Source organism: Urocampus carinirostris, chromosome 12, assembly GCF_059441175.1.
Source record: "Urocampus carinirostris isolate Australia breed hairy pipefish chromosome 12, RoL_Ucar_1.0, whole genome shotgun sequence".
In the NCBI taxonomy this organism is placed as follows: domain Eukaryota; kingdom Metazoa; phylum Chordata; class Actinopteri; order Syngnathiformes; family Syngnathidae; genus Urocampus; species Urocampus carinirostris.
Genome location: NC_142360.1, coordinates 41,032,970 through 41,050,022, shown reverse-complemented (window position 1 = coordinate 41,050,022; position 17,053 = coordinate 41,032,970). Strand labels below are relative to the sequence as shown.

At 41.2% G+C, this 17,053-nt stretch overlaps 1 protein-coding gene across 1 annotated transcript in view; it reads left to right on the top strand.

Moving 5' to 3' along the window:
- atf6 (activating transcription factor 6) overlaps positions 1–16,545 on the top strand; it is a 67,516-nt gene extending 50,971 nt beyond the window's left edge. The window contains exons 15-16 of the mRNA XM_088349124.1: positions 3,955–4,039; positions 14,800–16,545. Coding sequence (XP_088205250.1) covers positions 3,955–4,039; positions 14,800–15,005 — 291 coding nt within the window. The 3' untranslated portion in view covers positions 15,006–16,545. The remainder of the gene's footprint in view (positions 1–3,954; positions 4,040–14,799) is intronic.
- The last annotated feature ends 508 nt before the right edge of the window (positions 16,546–17,053 follow it).

Below are 17,053 nucleotides of genomic sequence, written 5' to 3'. Positions count from 1 at the left end.
AGAAATCGACTCCTTGCTCTGACGATGAGGGGGCCCTGTCGTGGATGCAGAGCCGGAGCTAAAGTGAAGGCTAAGCGGCTAGCGGCGTTATAAGCCTTCGGTACCGTCCGTACTTATGGTACCAAATAAGACCGACGAACTGGCTGTGCTGGTGAGAAACATCAAAGCGTACAGGGAGTGCAGTTTGTTGTGTTTTACGGTAACGTGGCTCACGTTTAGCATCCTGGACGCTAATGTGGAGCTACCCAGCTTCAGCGCCATTGGGACTGACAGAGACACAATAGCCTGCGGGAAGCGGAGAACAGGCGGACTCGCTATCTACGTGAAGACGAGGCGGTGTCACCCTGGGCACCAAGATTTCCATCTGCTGCAGGGACGTCCAACTTTTGGCCTAGCGAGTGACGTCATCCACTCCGCTGTGGCTAAACTACAACAGCACCCCGAGGCCATCCTGTTCATCTGTTAATAAACAACAAAAGGATACCGCTGGAAGTGTGAATTTCCCTTCCGGGAATGAATAAACTATCTATTTATCTATCTAGTTTTGGGCCAGGAGTATATGTCAGACCGTAAACCTTTACACTCCATATTTGTGCAAGACCACTGATTACCTCTTAACTGCTCACGGCTATTAGAGAGATTTAAAAAAAACAGATATTTATAGCGATGAAAACGATTGACATCGTGTTGAGTGGAAAGAAATGGCAGATTGGTGTGCAAACATGATGGAAGTTTGGACAAAATGATACCCCTTTGTCGTATAAGCATGTGGAAGTAACTTCGATCGAACCGACGTTAAAAATACAAATGCGTAGCAGAGCCCAAATGCGATAAACTATCAAAAAAAATCGTCACCACTTGCCTCTATGTGTGAGGCTCTACGAAAAAAACAATTATAATCAAAGCCAAACTTGTAAATGGGATGATTTATTCGTAACAGATTTCTTGTTTGAAGTGGATTTCACTTTCCGCTTCTGAGATTTGGGCTTTCGGACAAGTGGTTTGGCGCGCACAATACTGGCAATCATCAATCCTGTAGTAACGCTCTGACTGATCTCATATAAACATCATTATAAAACACTTGGTGTCATTGAGTATGAATCCGCAATTACAGCTTGTTAACCATCCGGTAAAATTGGCCAAACCTTCCAATCCAAAGTCAATTGAATGCTGTTCTTAAAGCGTTTGGAGAATATGGACTCTTTTGTCTTTTTTCAAGTTTTGTCCCAAACTGAAATCATCACTGCAAAAGTGCTACTAACATCTAGTAACCTATGATGGAGCACACAGATTTTGGTTTTTTTCTCGCCTGATTTTGGTTTTGCAATCAAATGCCTGCAGATGAGTGTAGAATGTACATAGACCATAGCTTGTAGCCTTACCTGGTACCTTGTCAAATTTAGTCACAATCTTGAAAAATAAACATTGGATTTTAAACATTTTTCGAAGTGTAGATTTAGGTGTTTCCAAAAGATAGAGACTTAATTCATCACTTCCAGCAGTATCCTTGTGTTGAAAGATAAAATTATAAAATAAAAGATATAGAATACAAAAATACCCAACATAACGTGTTGATAAAGAGCATTTAGGTATTTAAAAGTGGTTAGTTTACAACACTAAAACCTTTGCAAGTGTGTATTTTACTTATGCGAATTTCTAGACATTGTGAAAGAGTTGTAAATGTTTGACTTGTCTTTCCAGAAGTCAATCACCGATTTTGCAAACTTGTGCTCGATAATTGTGCCTAAAATGGATCCCTGGTGGAATTTATGCCCGTTTATTTTCGGCTCTGATTAGAATACACATCGTAAATATGAATACATTTATGTTGTGAATTTCACTGCCTAACCAATGTGTCAATCATCATTGGAATCAGTCACTCCTGGCTGAAGATTTTTGAAGCCAAAATAGGTTATGTCAGTTTTCTTAATAGAGGCATTCATGTGCTACGTCAGGCTAGGTACCGTGAAAAGATGCTCGCGATTGGTCGAGAGCGGTTTCAATCGAAAGGTCAGAGGCTAGCGGCCATATTGGAAATCAGCTCATGGGTTTACTTTTAACAGGGAATTATGGAGCAAAGCGAACTGATTACAATAAGGTTCTCCAAACCATGCAGGAATGCTTTGAGGCGGATTTTTTTTACCTATTGGCATTACGGTGTGTTTTGGAGTCTATATTTTACGCAGTTTGATTTACTGGACTGTCCAGAATGTAACAAGACCATCGATAGCGACTGTCAGAGGCACATTACTGGTGAGCTACGCCGGCTTTACGGTTTTAAGGTATCTTGTTTCAGACTGATGGTGAGGTTTCTCTGATGAGTCCGTTTAAAAATGGTATCTTGAACTCTGGAATGGCAAGAGTTGGTGCTTTCCAATGGTATGTGGCGTGATGGATGTCACAGACTGGTGACAGCATCCACGTATTTGTTCATAAACAGTCTGACGTTACGGGGTTAACGAATGCTTCGCGAGTGACAGAAAAACCATATAAGAACCCTGAATTCTTAGCTCTCCCCTCATAAACGCATGCCATAAATGAATTACGTTGCCGTATTGGTTGGTTTCTGGAGAGCGCACTACTCAAAAGTGCTTTGCAAAGTCCTTTTTGATTATAGGCTGCGGCGTCGAATCTTGTGACAGGAACACCATTGACCACAAGGATCTCTTCCTCACCCCGAAACAAGAAGCCTCTCGTTTTTACAAGCATCATACCAGTTGACTTACTTTTCATAACTCTGGGTTCGTACGGGTGCTTGAAATCCTTTATAATGATCGAGAAATGTAAAACAATGAACTATTATCACCAATTCAGACACTAATTCGTTGCAAAACATGTAAAAAAAATATATAAATGAAAACACACAGCAAAAGACCAGCAGTCTCTAAGGTTGAAAGATTGAATGCACTTTTGCTTCTGAGTAATAAATAGAAATAAAAGAAGTCCAAATTTGGCTCATTTTTCTGCTTTTTTTTCTTCTTCCCTATTAAACTCCATTATTACCCACCGGTGTTACATATTGATGCTGCGCGTGCATTGTTGACGCAGAATGGCAGAATTCATGTCAGTATAGAGCAGGCCATTAACACAAAAAATATTGACGGTAGTGACAGCTCAAAACAGCACAAATGATGTGCTTAGCAGCAAGATAGCGACTTTATTTTGCTCATCAAAGTAAACAAAAAAAGACAAATTTGAGATTTCCGCTGGATTTTTCCTCTTTGAAGTGTTGGGAATTCAATATCAAAAAGTAGCGTTTAGCAAATTGTTCGAATGAGTTATCTGACTCCATGAACCAAACACAACCTACATTCACCCAACAATGAATGCGCGCTTGTTTCTTGAGGTGAAAATGAACAGGAAAGTCGACATTTCCACACGGGGCAGATTTATTTTCCCTAAAAATTTAACGAAGTGTATTCCATCCAAGACGGCCGAAGAAGCGACGTTGGAGTCTCTGTGGGAAGCCTTCTTCTAAAGTTCTTTAGCTTTCTCCTATTGGCCATCTTCGCCCCGCATAAGTGTGCCGGCTCCTCCCATGGGCGTGCCAAGGAAGCCCAACGTGGGCTTCACAATCTCATAGGCGAGCGTTTTGATGTCTGGAACATTCTGTGTCAGCACACTCACGCGTCCTGTTATCAACAAAACTCGACAAAATATTATGCATTTCGAACAGTCAGCCCTGTCATTGAACTAAAGCTCAGTCAGTGACATTCCTTTGCATACAATGGTATTTGTAGTCAATCGTATAAAATCCTTTTTATAGTCAAATGTATAAAATCCTTTAGAAGGTACTGAAAAGATGAAAAATGGTCCTTGAACGTGCTTGAATGTGGCCATGAGAAAGGTGTACAAACCCCGCGCAGGCAGCGTGGAAATCGAATACAATCTTATTTTTCCTCGGATAATAGCAGTCGACTTCATTTCCATAACTATTCTTGTGTCGGTTCTCAGGATCATCTGCTTCTTCCTGCCACCAGCCACAATAAAGGAAGTCGCCCCAAGATGTCCGTCGTGTTGCCTGCCATGAATATTAACGGTAAGGATTTTTCTTGCAACGTATGCGCAAATGGATCTGTCGGCATTGGAGCATACAGTGCCGGGAAACTCTGTGTTTTTGCTTATTTATCACTTTCAATTTTAATATCATACAGTGGCAACCCAAGGTAATACAAAATGAAGTTTTAAAATGTTGTTTCTGTTCATTAAGTAAGTAAAAAGTAATTGCCCCCCTTGTTAAATCCCAAAGTATCTAACCACAGTTTTGTAAAAGCTGAGTTCAATTCCGCAGACCACACCAAAAATGGAATGCCACCATCTGTGATGAATCAAGACAAGTAATCACTTATTAGGCTATAAAATATCAAGAACACGATTGACATGCCACGGTCCAAAGAAATTCCGGAAGAAAGTAGAAAAAAAGTGATTGAAATTTATCAGTCCGGAAAAGGTCACAAAGCCATTTCCAAGGCTGTAGGGCGCCAGCGAACCACTGTCGGAGCCATTATAAAAGAAAATTGGAAAACCGTGCCAAACCTTCCCAGGAGTGGTTAACAAATAAGAATTATTTCAATAGTTTGATGACGGCTCATTCAGGCATGGTACTAATAAAAGAACATAGAAAAACATTCAAGGAACTGCAAGCCTTGCTGGCCTCAGTTAATGTCAGTGTTAACTAAAATGAAGACAGAGGACAGGCCAAAATTGGCATCCATGGGAGAGTTCCCAGGTGAAAACCACTGCTGTCACAAAAGAACCCAGAGTTGTCTCACATTTTCCAAAAAGCATCTTGATTATCCTCAAGACTTTGGGAGAAACATTCAGTGGAGTGATGAGTTAAAAATTTAACTTTTTGTTATGTGCGCAGCCTGTTGTGTAAAAATGGCACAGCATTTCACAAACAGGAACACAATGCCACAAGTAAAGTATGGTGGTGGCCGTATAATGGTTAGGGGCGACTTTTCAGGAACAGGACAGAATCATGAATTCTGGTGTTTACCAGAAGATCCTGAATGAGAACGTCCAGCCATCAAATCGGGCTCTCGAATCATGTGGATGGACAATGATCCGAAACAAACCGGCAAGTCCAAGTGAAGGTTCTGGAGTGGCCAAGTCAAAGTCTGGATTTAAATCTGAATAAGATGCTTAAGTGTGACCCACCAATATAGCAAATTAAAAACAATTTTGCAAAGAAAAATGGGCCAAAATTCCTCTGCAGCGATATCGAAGATTCATTACCTATCTATCTATCGACCCTAGTCATATCCCTCAAGAGGGGTGAAAGACAGCAAGACAAACCCAAACAAGAACAAAGAAAATTAAAAAAAGGGAAAAAGTAGCAAAAAACACACACGGAATTTTTGGGGGGACCATGGCCAACCCAAATGCCCAAACACCCAAACAGTCGGTCATGCTTTCATCCTGCCGGATGAAACGGGACACAAAAAAGCGGCCATGTCACTTGGATCAGTGTGACACAACACACTCTTTTGTTCAACAGCAGGGCCCGACAGCTTTCGCTGGTTTACCCCTGCCGCATCATACGGGTGCCCTGCCCATCCCTTAGAACGCGTCCAAACATCCCACTATCCTTTTACAACACCTCTCCACTCATTCCTATCACCATCAATGATTCCAGGTGGTGAGGGGTAAAAGAATTCTCCCATTATGGTCCTTGTCGTAAGAGGCGACTACAGTGGAGAGAGCGAGGGGACTGGGGATCCTCTCCTCTCTATCTCTACTCCCTAAGAGACAGCAAGGCAAAGAAAGGGGGGGCGGGAGACCGAAAGGTCTCGCAAACCCTAGTTATGGGGTCACTCAATGTGAGAGGATGTGGAAGTAAAGCCACTGAGTGGAAGAAAGAGGATGATGACTAAAAGCAAGGTTGATGTGTTCGCCTTGAGTGAAACAAAGATGAAAAGAAAGGGTGAATTACAGCTTGGAGGTATAAATGGTAGAAAGTCTGGAGTTCCGGGTGGACATGCAAGAGAAGGAGTGGCTGTGCTTGTGAGTGAGAAAGCAAAGGAAAAACTGATGAAGTGGAAAGAGATTCATTACCAATTATCGTAAATGTTTCATTTCTGTTATCGCTGCCAAAAAGGGGGCAATCAGTCTTTCCCATAGAGCCAGATAGGTTTTCATTTCTTTTGAAAGGAAGCAGCATTTTAAGAGCGCATTGGTTTTTTTCTTTGGGTTGTCTCTGAGTGATATTCGAATTGGGTTGATGAAATGTGCAAAAAACACCGAAATGTTGGTTGCACGTAAAATGAAAGGAAACACAACTTGTAGCATGTGTGCCGCTTGTTAAAAGGTCTTAACAACCCAAAATATTTGTGTTTGTTAGTCCTCGGTGGCCTTTGTCACATCCCTCGTTCTGTTCGTCTCTCCGCCGCATTGAGCAGAGCTGCGACGTGGCTGCAAAGCCACTGTCCAAACCGCAAAAAAAAAATGCTTTCTCAGTGTCGCCATTTCCTTTTGGCGGCGGCTCTGCAAAAGCTTGTCCTGGAAATCGTTTAACAGATGCCAGGCTCCGCTGGCTTACATAATCACAATGTCACAAAAAAAGAGATCAAACACAAGAGAAGTGCCTTTCTATACAGTGTTCGGACGGGTGATTGAAATCCTTGAAATTGCCCGGATTTTAATGGTTTGAAAAGGTCTGTAAACAACGTGAGGCGCTTGTAAATGCTTTGAATTGTTGCCACGTTTCTTAAGCTAGGTATTCGTACGGGTGCTTGAAATCCTTGAAAAGGCTTCAATTCTAATGTTTTCAAGGTGAGGAAAATGCTTGGTTTTTGGGTGAAGTGCTTAAAAATGCTTTAAATTGTTGCCATTGTCACGTTTCTTGGCAGTCTGACTCCATACATTAAATAAAGATTTATTTTTAGGTGCGCAGATTTATTTTTAAGTGGCTCGTCATGATGGCGTTTCACACCCAAGAGGACAGCTCTATTTAGAAAATTGACTGTTTTGGCTCAGCTCACCGAAAAAGCTCCCAACTGGTTCCTCAGATTTTTTTATGTTAATGCATTTTATGTATTTTTTCTTTATGTACCAAAATAATTTAGTAATTAGTAAGTTCATATTTTTTGCATGGGTAGCTGGAAAAACACATCAAACAAAGATTGAAATAGTCACAGATCTCCAAAAGCTTATTGTAAAATACAAAAGTAATTTAGCTTTTTACACACTGAACAGTTTTAAAGTCAAACAACAACAATAAATCCCTGAAAATGCAAAACAATAAGATATGAATTAAAAAACAGTAACCCTTCATTGCTATAAATAAAGGATAAAAGTGATGTGGAGATCATTTCTTCCTCAAGCTATGAGGATCTTTAACCCCACCCCGGGGAGTAAAAGCTCACATTAAACCACACCCCCACATTTGCATATTACCCTATTTTTATGACAGTGTATTTTCCGTAGCACTATTTAAATACTCTATATCGACACATTATATTGGGTATTTTTGTATTCTATATCTTTCACTGTATTATTTTATTTTTAAACGCAAGAATACTGCTGAAAGTCTGAATTTCCCTACCGGGATGAACAAAGTATCTATCTAGACATCTATCTCTATCTATCTATATCTATCTGTCTATATCCTTTTATCTATCTCTATCTATCTCCAACTCTCTATCTCTATCTCTCTCTCTCTCTCTATCTCTATCTATATCTAGCTATATCTAAAATGCAAAAAGGAGTTATTGACAGTCATTTTTTTCATTTCATTTCATTTCATAGTATGTGCTTGCAATAAGATAGCGATTTTATTGTAGTCATCCAAGTCAACAACAAAAACAGCACTGATTTCCTTTCTTTGAAGGTACTGGAAAATGTGAAAAATTGGCCTCCAAAGTGATTGAAAACCCAGTTTGTCGAGGTTTATTTTTGCGCTACTTGTGGTCTCCTCGTGACTGACGACCGCAAACTACAAATATAGAATCGCCCTCCATTGTTTTGTTGATTTAGAGGTCCCTCTCGTCACTCGGGATTGCACGGCTTCTCGTCGCGACCATGACACGGAATCCGTCGTCCATATATACGACCGAGAAGGGTGGCTAAGGTCGCTTGGGTTAGGTCTTCTCCGGCGGAGGAGAGGTAAACCCATTCCCTCGGAGTGACACTTAGGTCACCGTTTGGCCGTCACCCCTTTTGTGAATCATTCAAACGCCTTTTATTTCTCCGAGTTCACCGAGTTCTTCTCCGAGATGTGCCGCGTCATCCTTTCCGAAGCGCGTCAGTAGAAAGTGATACCGGCAGTTTTATTTCATATTCCTGTTTTCATTTCATATAGTTGCCTGCCCAGCCATCAAGTTGCCTGCCCCATTTTTCACAACTTCAAACACAATAAGACGACTCATTGCAAAAAATTATTAAGGATTGATCATCAGAATATAGAACAGAACAACACTTTCAAATGAAGTGGATTATAAATCTATTCATTGAATGTATATGACATGGCTGTTTTCCATCTGCTATCCGTACGTACCTGTATTGACTCATCTTCATGCAATGTTTGCGTTGCGTCGTCTGCTCCAAACCGCGTGAACTCCTCTTTACACCATGCTTTTCATCTACGTTTACGTTTTGTACCGTCATAAATGTTGTTAGCTTCTTTTGAATCTTTCTACTGGGGCTGAGGTTTCGGCTTGATTCCTAACCACTTCTCCATCTTTCTTGTGTTCTCTGTGCGTCTACTTTGGAAAATGATATGCAAACGCTCTACCTTATAACGCTCGGGAAAGTCCGGAAGCCCGGAGTTATTCGATGCAGGCTTCTGATCGGCTGCCGAGAATGCAAATTGCCAAACGAACCGAAATTCCGAAATTTCCAAACCGAACACTGCTTTTATAGCCGTCTTCGGCGTATTTGGGTCATTTTGAAGAAGCCGACGGATACAAATGAGGACGGGCGGGTTTAGGGCAGGTTCCTTTCAAAATGGAATTCCTCAGGTGACTAAAGTTGTTGGATGTGGAAGAATTCGAGCGGTATTCCAGTCGGTTGAATAGAGAAGATGCACGAAAACGTAAAGAGACGCACACAAAAATGGATGTATACACACAAAACGTACATAATTGCGCACACAAAAAGAAGGGAGCGAGAGAGAGCGATAAATGGAAAAGGGGAGAAGGGAGCGAGAGAGAGCGAGAGCAATGGAAAAGGGGAGAAGGGAGCGAGAGAGAGCGAGAAATGGAAAAAGAGAGAGAGAGAAATGGAAAAAGGGAGAGAAAGAGAGAAATGTGGAGAGGAAGAGCGAGCGAGAGAGAGAATCAATCATTTGATTTTTTTTCTTTGGAGTGGGGACATGCCTTGATCACAGCCATGCTTAGTGTGAGAGAGAAAGGGAAAGAAGGAGGGAAGCAGAGATAGAATTTGAATTTATTTTTTCTCTCTATGTATTTTGAATTCAGTCGATGTGTTTCTTAAAAGGTGTGTAAAAATGACGCCACACCCCTGCTCTGGTGGCTTGTTTTGTGAAATGTTCCCGCCCCCTACTGGTTATACTCAAGAGGACAGCTCTATTTACAATAATTGCTCTTTTGGCTCGCCGCACAGGCTCCTTTGGCTCCCGAACGGCTCCTCGGATTTTATTTATTTTTCTAACGACTTATCAATAATAAAAAAACTTTATACACCGCATTATTAAGCCAATGGTAATTTCCTGTTTTGCTGGGGATCCCTGAGAAACACACGAAATATAAATCTAAATCTTCACAGATTCACAAAAAAACGTGAAAAATACAACTTTTGCCTTTTGAATAGATTTTAAGTCCAACAACAACGCCAAAACCATGAAAATGTACAACAATGAAATAGAAATGAAGCAGAATAGCAGAATTCATGTCAGTTTACAGCAGCCCATCGACACCAAAAGATCCTAGAACATAGATAAGAACAACTCTGTATGTGCTAGCAGCAAGATGGTGATGGTCTTTTGATCGGCGCTGGATTTCTTCCTGTGATGTTCCTGGAAAAAACAGGCCTTGACAGTGCTTGAAAAGTGCTTGAATTTGGCCATGAAAACCCCGTTTTCAGATTTCCTCAAGTACACTTTCTCTTTCGGGTCTTCTGCCGTGGATCTTGAAGAAAGCCAGAACAAATGCTTTTCCAGAAGTACCACTGTACCTTTAAATTGTGGTATTTTGTAGTATGTCTACTGGGTTTTTTGGTGCTTTTTGCATAGGATTTTTTGTGGTATTACTGTATTTGTACTTTTCTAGTATTTCTGCCTTAATATATCTGTAGCAGTATTTGTGTACTTTTTCTATTGTATTATTTGTTTAGCAGTATTTTTGTATTATAGTATTATGTGGTATTTCTGTAGAAGTATTTTTGAAGTATTTCCATACTAGCACCAGTGTAGTATTTCTTTAATAGTTTTTACTAATACTCTAGTTAATTTTTTTGTAGTCATTCTGTTGCAATATTTCTGTAATAATATTTTTTTTTATCATAAATGAAATGAAAAGATCTGCATTTCTCTAGAGCTTTTCAAGTCAATGACTTCCCAAAGCGCTTTACAATGTGCTCCACATTTCCCAATAGCGGCCGTGCAGCCATGTAAGACGCTATCCTGCTTATTGGGGGTATTAGGGGTTCAGTGTCTTACCCAAGGACACTTCTACATGTAACACGGGCGAGCCGGGATTCGAACTGGGATCCCTTGATCTCAAGACGAGCACTCTACCTCCTGAGCTACTGCCGCCCCCCATAGTATTACTCTAGTACTATTCTTTGTAGTATTTTATAGTATTTTCTTATCAGAATGAAGAGAATATAATATATGAAGTCCCTGTTTCAAGGTACTTAACTTGATATTTCGTTTTGTAGTAAATTTGTAGTATTTTTGCCAAGTCTTGATTCATCTTTTGCCCGCATTGCCGCGTTTACAAAACAACAGTGACAAGATGGGCCACAGAGTTGTTAGTTTGAATGAACACAGACTTTTGGCTACCCGCTGGTCATTCTGGAGGGTACTCCTGGGCCTTTAAGGGTTTAAGCTTTTTAACCATATGTATTTGTGGTTCTGCATGATACGCGATTCACGCCAGAATTTGTCTTTTAATTGTACTGGAGAAATTGCAAAAGCATAAGAGGACAGTTCCTGAGAGACCAAGCCATTTTTCCAACTGTTCTAGTAAGATATTATGGTCTACCGTGAGTGATGAAGTGCCCGAGTCCATTGCCAGTAGAAGATGATTGGTTACCTTAATCAGGGCTGTCTCAGTAGAGTGGTTGGTCGTTACTACCTTTTTTTTTTGGCATCTCCCAGGAGTTGAGTCCACCCGAAGGCTTCCTCCTTATAAGGAGGGCCTGCCTGCGTTTATTTAATGAGCCGTAGAGTTTGAAAGTAGCTCCATGGAGTGGAAGTGACATGTTTGGAGGAGAGGAATGCTCGGGCGATGACATCATTTACAGGTGGATCAACCCCGGGAGACTATTTACTCCCGAGTGCTCTGCGGCGAACCGGCAGCAGTCGGTCAGGGTTTCAAGGCGAAGCGTCCGATTCCCATTTTCCGACTCAACTCGACCAAACGAGGAATCCGCGTGAGAGCCGAGTGTGAGCGATGCCCCGTTACCGGGCTTCAGTAAACGTTGGCTTTGGGGGATTTTCTCGAGATCCTTTTACGTAAACAACGTCATTTGGGATTGATTCATTTGGCCCATTCCGTCTCGAACGTAATTGAAAAAGAACATTTGGCTCCTAAAATACTGAGCCTAGCCGAGCCAAATGTAAACCGGGTGTACTGTCGGGGGTTTTGACTCTAGGGACACTCTGCACAGGGGAGCCTATTTTTTTCCATAGCCCCTGACAATGTTCCCTCTGCGCTCCCATGACTCTGAGCAATCACACAAGGTCCGAATCATAACGGTGAGCAACATCCATCCCAAATTCGCCAACCAAACCATGAGCAAACGTTAGGGCGGCCGCACCATGAACCGAAATCGAATCCGCGTTGCGATGTGACGTAGTGCCATCGTGTATTCGCACATCACTGCGGTTTTTTTCAAGGATCCATAGTCTTTCTTCCTAGCTTTTCTTGTCTTTTTCCCTTTTTCCTGTTTTTCTTTCTATTATGTCTCACTTATTTCTGCCCTTTCTGCCTTTCATGCTCTATTTTCTCCCTTTCAAAGAAATTTTGTGCCTCATGTGACATTAAAATTGGTGATTTATGGACGAAAGCGACAAAACAACCGGAAAAGCCGTTCCAAAGAGCCAGCTCTTTTTAGTGAGTCGAGCCGAGAGAGACCGTTCCACCAAAACGTTCAGGTAGTCACTAGGTAGGAAAGATTTGTTTCCTTTTTTTAATATTAAAATTTAAGCTTTGATTGACACCACTCTCAACCGATTGCAAGATTTTAATATCCAATGAAGGCCTGAAAAAAAGCAAGCATGACCTACTTTGGTTCCAAAAATCTTCAGCCAGTAATGACTGATTCCAACAATGACTGACTCATTGAAATTCCCAACATAAACATACTGTATGCTTACATACGATGTATATTCAAATCAGAACGAAGAGAGGGTAAACATTTACAACTCTTTCACTGTATCTCAAAATAGCAAAAGTAAAATAAACTGATTTGAGAGCTGTAAACCGGTTGTCTCCAAATGGCCACTTTTGGAACATACCCTTTGATGAGAGTGTGCAAAATACTCGTGTTTAGTTTTTCAGATGGGGATCCAATTTGCCAGAGACACGATTTAGGGGAAAAACTGGTCCGGTTCCTAAATATTAAACAACCAGAGCGAGATTGTTTTTAGTGCAATCCTTCTATTGAAGTGACACTGATTGGATTTTGCCGAATTTGCTTTCCCAGAGGCGCTTTTGATGGATCTTTGTCTCCGACGTCCCAAAAAAAAACCCCACATGCTCGTAAATTTCAAGACGGGTCAGCGAAACGACGATCCGGTTCCAAAACGTCTCCGCTTGTAAATCGGCGAGGGGCCCGGGAGCGCCGCCTTCGCCCCGCTGTTTTTTTCGTTTCCGTTTTGTCTCGGAGCGAAGGGGAAAATTTGCCGTGACTCGCCTCCTGCTGTCTTCTTGCTTAAAGGGACAGCCTGTCATTTTTACAGGGTTGGGACGGGTGCTTGAAATCTATGGAAATGCTTGAATATTAATCTTGTGTTTTTGAGGTCAGGGAAATGCTTGAATTTGGGGGAAAATGCTTGAAAATGCTTGTTGCTACTATCATGTTTCTTGGCAGTCTGACTCTTCAGACTGAGCATTAAAGGAAGAGAAATTCAAAAAAGTGCTATAAAACGACCCCGACTAGCCTGCTATGCTCGCTTGTGGCGTTGTCATGTGAAGCGTCACCTCCCCCTACCGGTCGCACCCGAGAGGACAGCTCTATTTAGAAAAACAGCTCTTTTGGCTCGGCTCCCAAACGCTTCCCCGGGTATATTATCAATAAAAGTAAAACACTCTGTTCATGTGAAAATATCCCCGCCACCTACTGGTTATACTCAAGAGGACAGCTTTATTTACAGTACCAGCTCTTTTGGCTCAGTGCACTGGCTCCTTTGGCTCCCAAACGGCTCCTCAGATTTTATTTATTTTTCTAATGATTTATTGTCAATGATAATAAAATTGTATGCACCAAATTATTAAGCCATTGATAATTTCCTGTTTTGCAGGGCATCACTGAAAAACACACAAAATATAAATTCAAATATTCACAGATTTACCCCAAAAAGTGGTAAAATACAAAACAATTTTAGATGTTTACACGTCGAACACAAAATCCCTGAAAATGCAAAACGATCAGATGAAAAATAAAGACATTCCCTTTTCGGTGCTACAAATAAATGATCAAATGCAAACAAAACAATCAACCCAATTTAGACACAGATTCTCCTGAAAAAAGGTGCAAAAAAAAAAGGAAAGTAAATAAGTAAAAATGTAAAGCAAAACATCAGCAGTTGATTGATAGATTGAATGCACTTTTGCTTCAGAGCAGTATTGAATTCCTAATCCCAAAGGTGAGAACCACCAGGAAAAGTATGTGTGTGTCCGTGTGCGGAGTCAAACTTTGGAACAATTTACAAGACCAGAGCAAACAATGTCCAACTATTTATGTTTTCGATTTCAAATACAAAGAAACATTGCTGGCGGAATACAGAGATGAAGAAAATGGGGTAGATTGGGAATAGTGCGTCTAGATTCTAGACTCTAGAACTATGGTTAACTTTGTGTTATTGTTGCTATTGTTTTATCTAAACTGTTATTATTAATATTATTACAATTGATGTTATTATCATTGGTGTATTTAATAGGGAAGATGAAGGGGTTAGGGAATAGAAGCATTTGCTTCTTACTACCCCTTTTCGAACATATTATGTCACATTATTTTGTTGAGTTATTGTTTTTGTTCTGTTTATTTTAATGTTGGAATCAAGTTTTCATTCATTTATTCAAAATCCTTCAAATGAGTCCAAATTGGGCTCATTTTTCTGCTCTCCGACATTTTTTCTTTTTTCGTCTTATTCCCCGTAGAGCCCTTTTCGTGTTTGTAAACAAGTGTGACGTACTGGAGCTGCGCAAGCATTGTTGAGGCAGAATTCGTGTCAGTTTACAGCGGCCCATTGACACCAAAATATGGTAGATCCTAGATAGGAACACAAAGTCTGCGCTAGCAGCAAGATAAAAAACAACAACTTTCGATCGGTGCTGGATCTTTTCCTTCGAAGGTACTGGGAAAAAGGTGTACAAACCGCGGCTCTCTGTCATCCGGGGGCCAATAACGGGCGGAGGTATTGACGCGGTTGGATTTTGTCTGTTTTTGTAGAGAGCGTCTTGGAAAAGGAGGAACGGGAGAGCATGATGCAGATCGATTGCGAGGTGACGGATACCAGGATCCTCCGCATCCGTTCGGCCAGCGTCCCGCCCGTTCTGCGGGTCAACAGGACTCAGGCTTTCTACCGGAACCCCGCGAGCCCTTCCCGGGACGCCGCCGCCGCCCCTTCCCTCGGGGTGCTCGCCGGTTCCGCCTAAAGCGGAGGGGTGTCGAGAGAAGCGCAAGAGGAAAACGAGATGCGGTTTGGAATATGTCCGCCGGATGTCGCCACTCGCAAAGACACTCGAGCTCTTTTTTTAGTCTCTCTTTTTTCTCTTATTCCATCTTTTTTCACTCTTATTGTACTCTCTCTTTTTCAATTTCTTTCTCTCTCTCCCTCCCTCCCTCTCATAATCTCATGGTCGTTTTCTTTCCCACGCTCTCCTTTTTTATCTTCTCTCGCTATCATTCTATTTTTTCTTTCTCTCCCTCTCTTTCTATTTCTGTCTTATTTCTTGTCCCTTTTTTCCCCCTCAGTCTCTCTCGTTTTCTGTCTCTATCTTTCGCTCTCACCATCTCTATTCCACTCTGTTCTTGCTCTCTTTTTCTTTATTCTTATTCTTTCCCTCTCTGCCGCTCTCTGCCTCACTTTTTTTTTTCTCACTTTCTTTTTTTCTCGGGTTCTTTCAATTTTTCTCTTACTACCTCTTTCTCTTTTGCCATCTTTCTCTCCTTCCCTCTCCTTCCCTCTCATGCTCTTTTTTTTACCTTTCACTCTTTCTTACTCACTTCTTTCCTCTTCCTATTTTTCTTTCCATACCTCTTTTTTTTCTCTTACTCTGCCATTCATTTCCTCTCGCCCCCTCTCTCTCTCTTTTTCCTTTTGTTCTCACTTTTATTTTTATTTTTATTTCCCTCTTTGGCTCTCTTTTCTCTTTTTTTTTCTCTTTCTCTCCATTTCTCTTTTGCTCTATTTCCCTCTCCCTTTCTCTTTATTCTACTCGTCTGTCCCCTTTGTTTTTCCTTGAACCTCGCGGCCCCCGAGCTGAAATTTCCAAAGTTTGATAGGTTTTGCATCGGGCGAGCCGCTTTGGCGGCGCCTGGAGTTCAGGAAAGCGAAAGGGGCAAAGCGCGATTTCCCCACATAACCTCGGAGGTCCCGAGGAAGAAATAATTGCTTGACGGCGGGGGACGGAGCGGTGAACCCGGAGTCGCCCCTGTAGCGCTCTATCCTCAGATCCACTTTGGAAGAATTCCATTTCAATGGCGCTAAAGTGCAGTTTTGGGACGGCTGCATTCTTTTACAGAAAAAAACATCCCGTTTGGTTTCTACCACTTGTGACCACTATGTTTGCACTCGCTGTTTTTTCCTCCTTTAAATGAAGAAAGCGTCTTTATTTGAAAAGGTATTTATCGTCGTCAACATTTGAATATTTTGTGTTTCGGCTCGTTTATGTGTTAAACCGGGGAGGGGGTTTCCCAGACCTTTAATAAGTTTGAAAAGCGCCAGTTGTAGGCTTTCGAATCCTTTTTGGTGCACTTGTGCAGAGCTCAAGATTTCTATTTCCAGTTTTCACTCTTTACCGATACGTCCGACGAATGAATTTCCTTGGCTCTATTTCTATTTTAACCCCGGATTATTTTTAGAGGTCACGGTTTCCTTACGAGAGTGTGCGGTTCCGAAAAACGATTTCAGTACTTATGAATGCGGAAGATGTGCCGTTTGCACCGAGCGAAATAAACACTGGACTTTCTGGATGCCTGTGTGGCTTGATTTTATTTTCATGGAGGTCAGGCTTTAAAATTTTTTTAGCTAAAGCGAGCGTGTTTTTTTGTCTGCAATCCTCGCCCTCCAAACGTCAACCGGACAAGAAGTGATTCTTATACAGAATTCTGCTTTTACCTCAAAAAAACTGGAGTAAAATGATAACACGCGATGGAAATGTTTTTTAAGGAGTAAGGCCTAGCTTTAAAGTCAAATTTGTTTCTTTTTTTTCTAAATATTTGGTTCAAATATTTTTGGTCATTTTTTTTTGTTTTTTAATCAATCAAGTTGAGCTTGAAAGTCGACCAAATATTTTGATATTTGCTGAATATATGTTACGTTTTCTGAAATAAACTCACCGATTAACCTTTCAAAACCTGTAAATTGTCAAATCTGCCTGAAAGGAAATGTAAGGTCGACCCAGTACAGTACGTTTATCTGTTGAATAAATGTTTATTTTTCGACGGAAAACTCACAAAAACGACTTACTGTTTAACATAT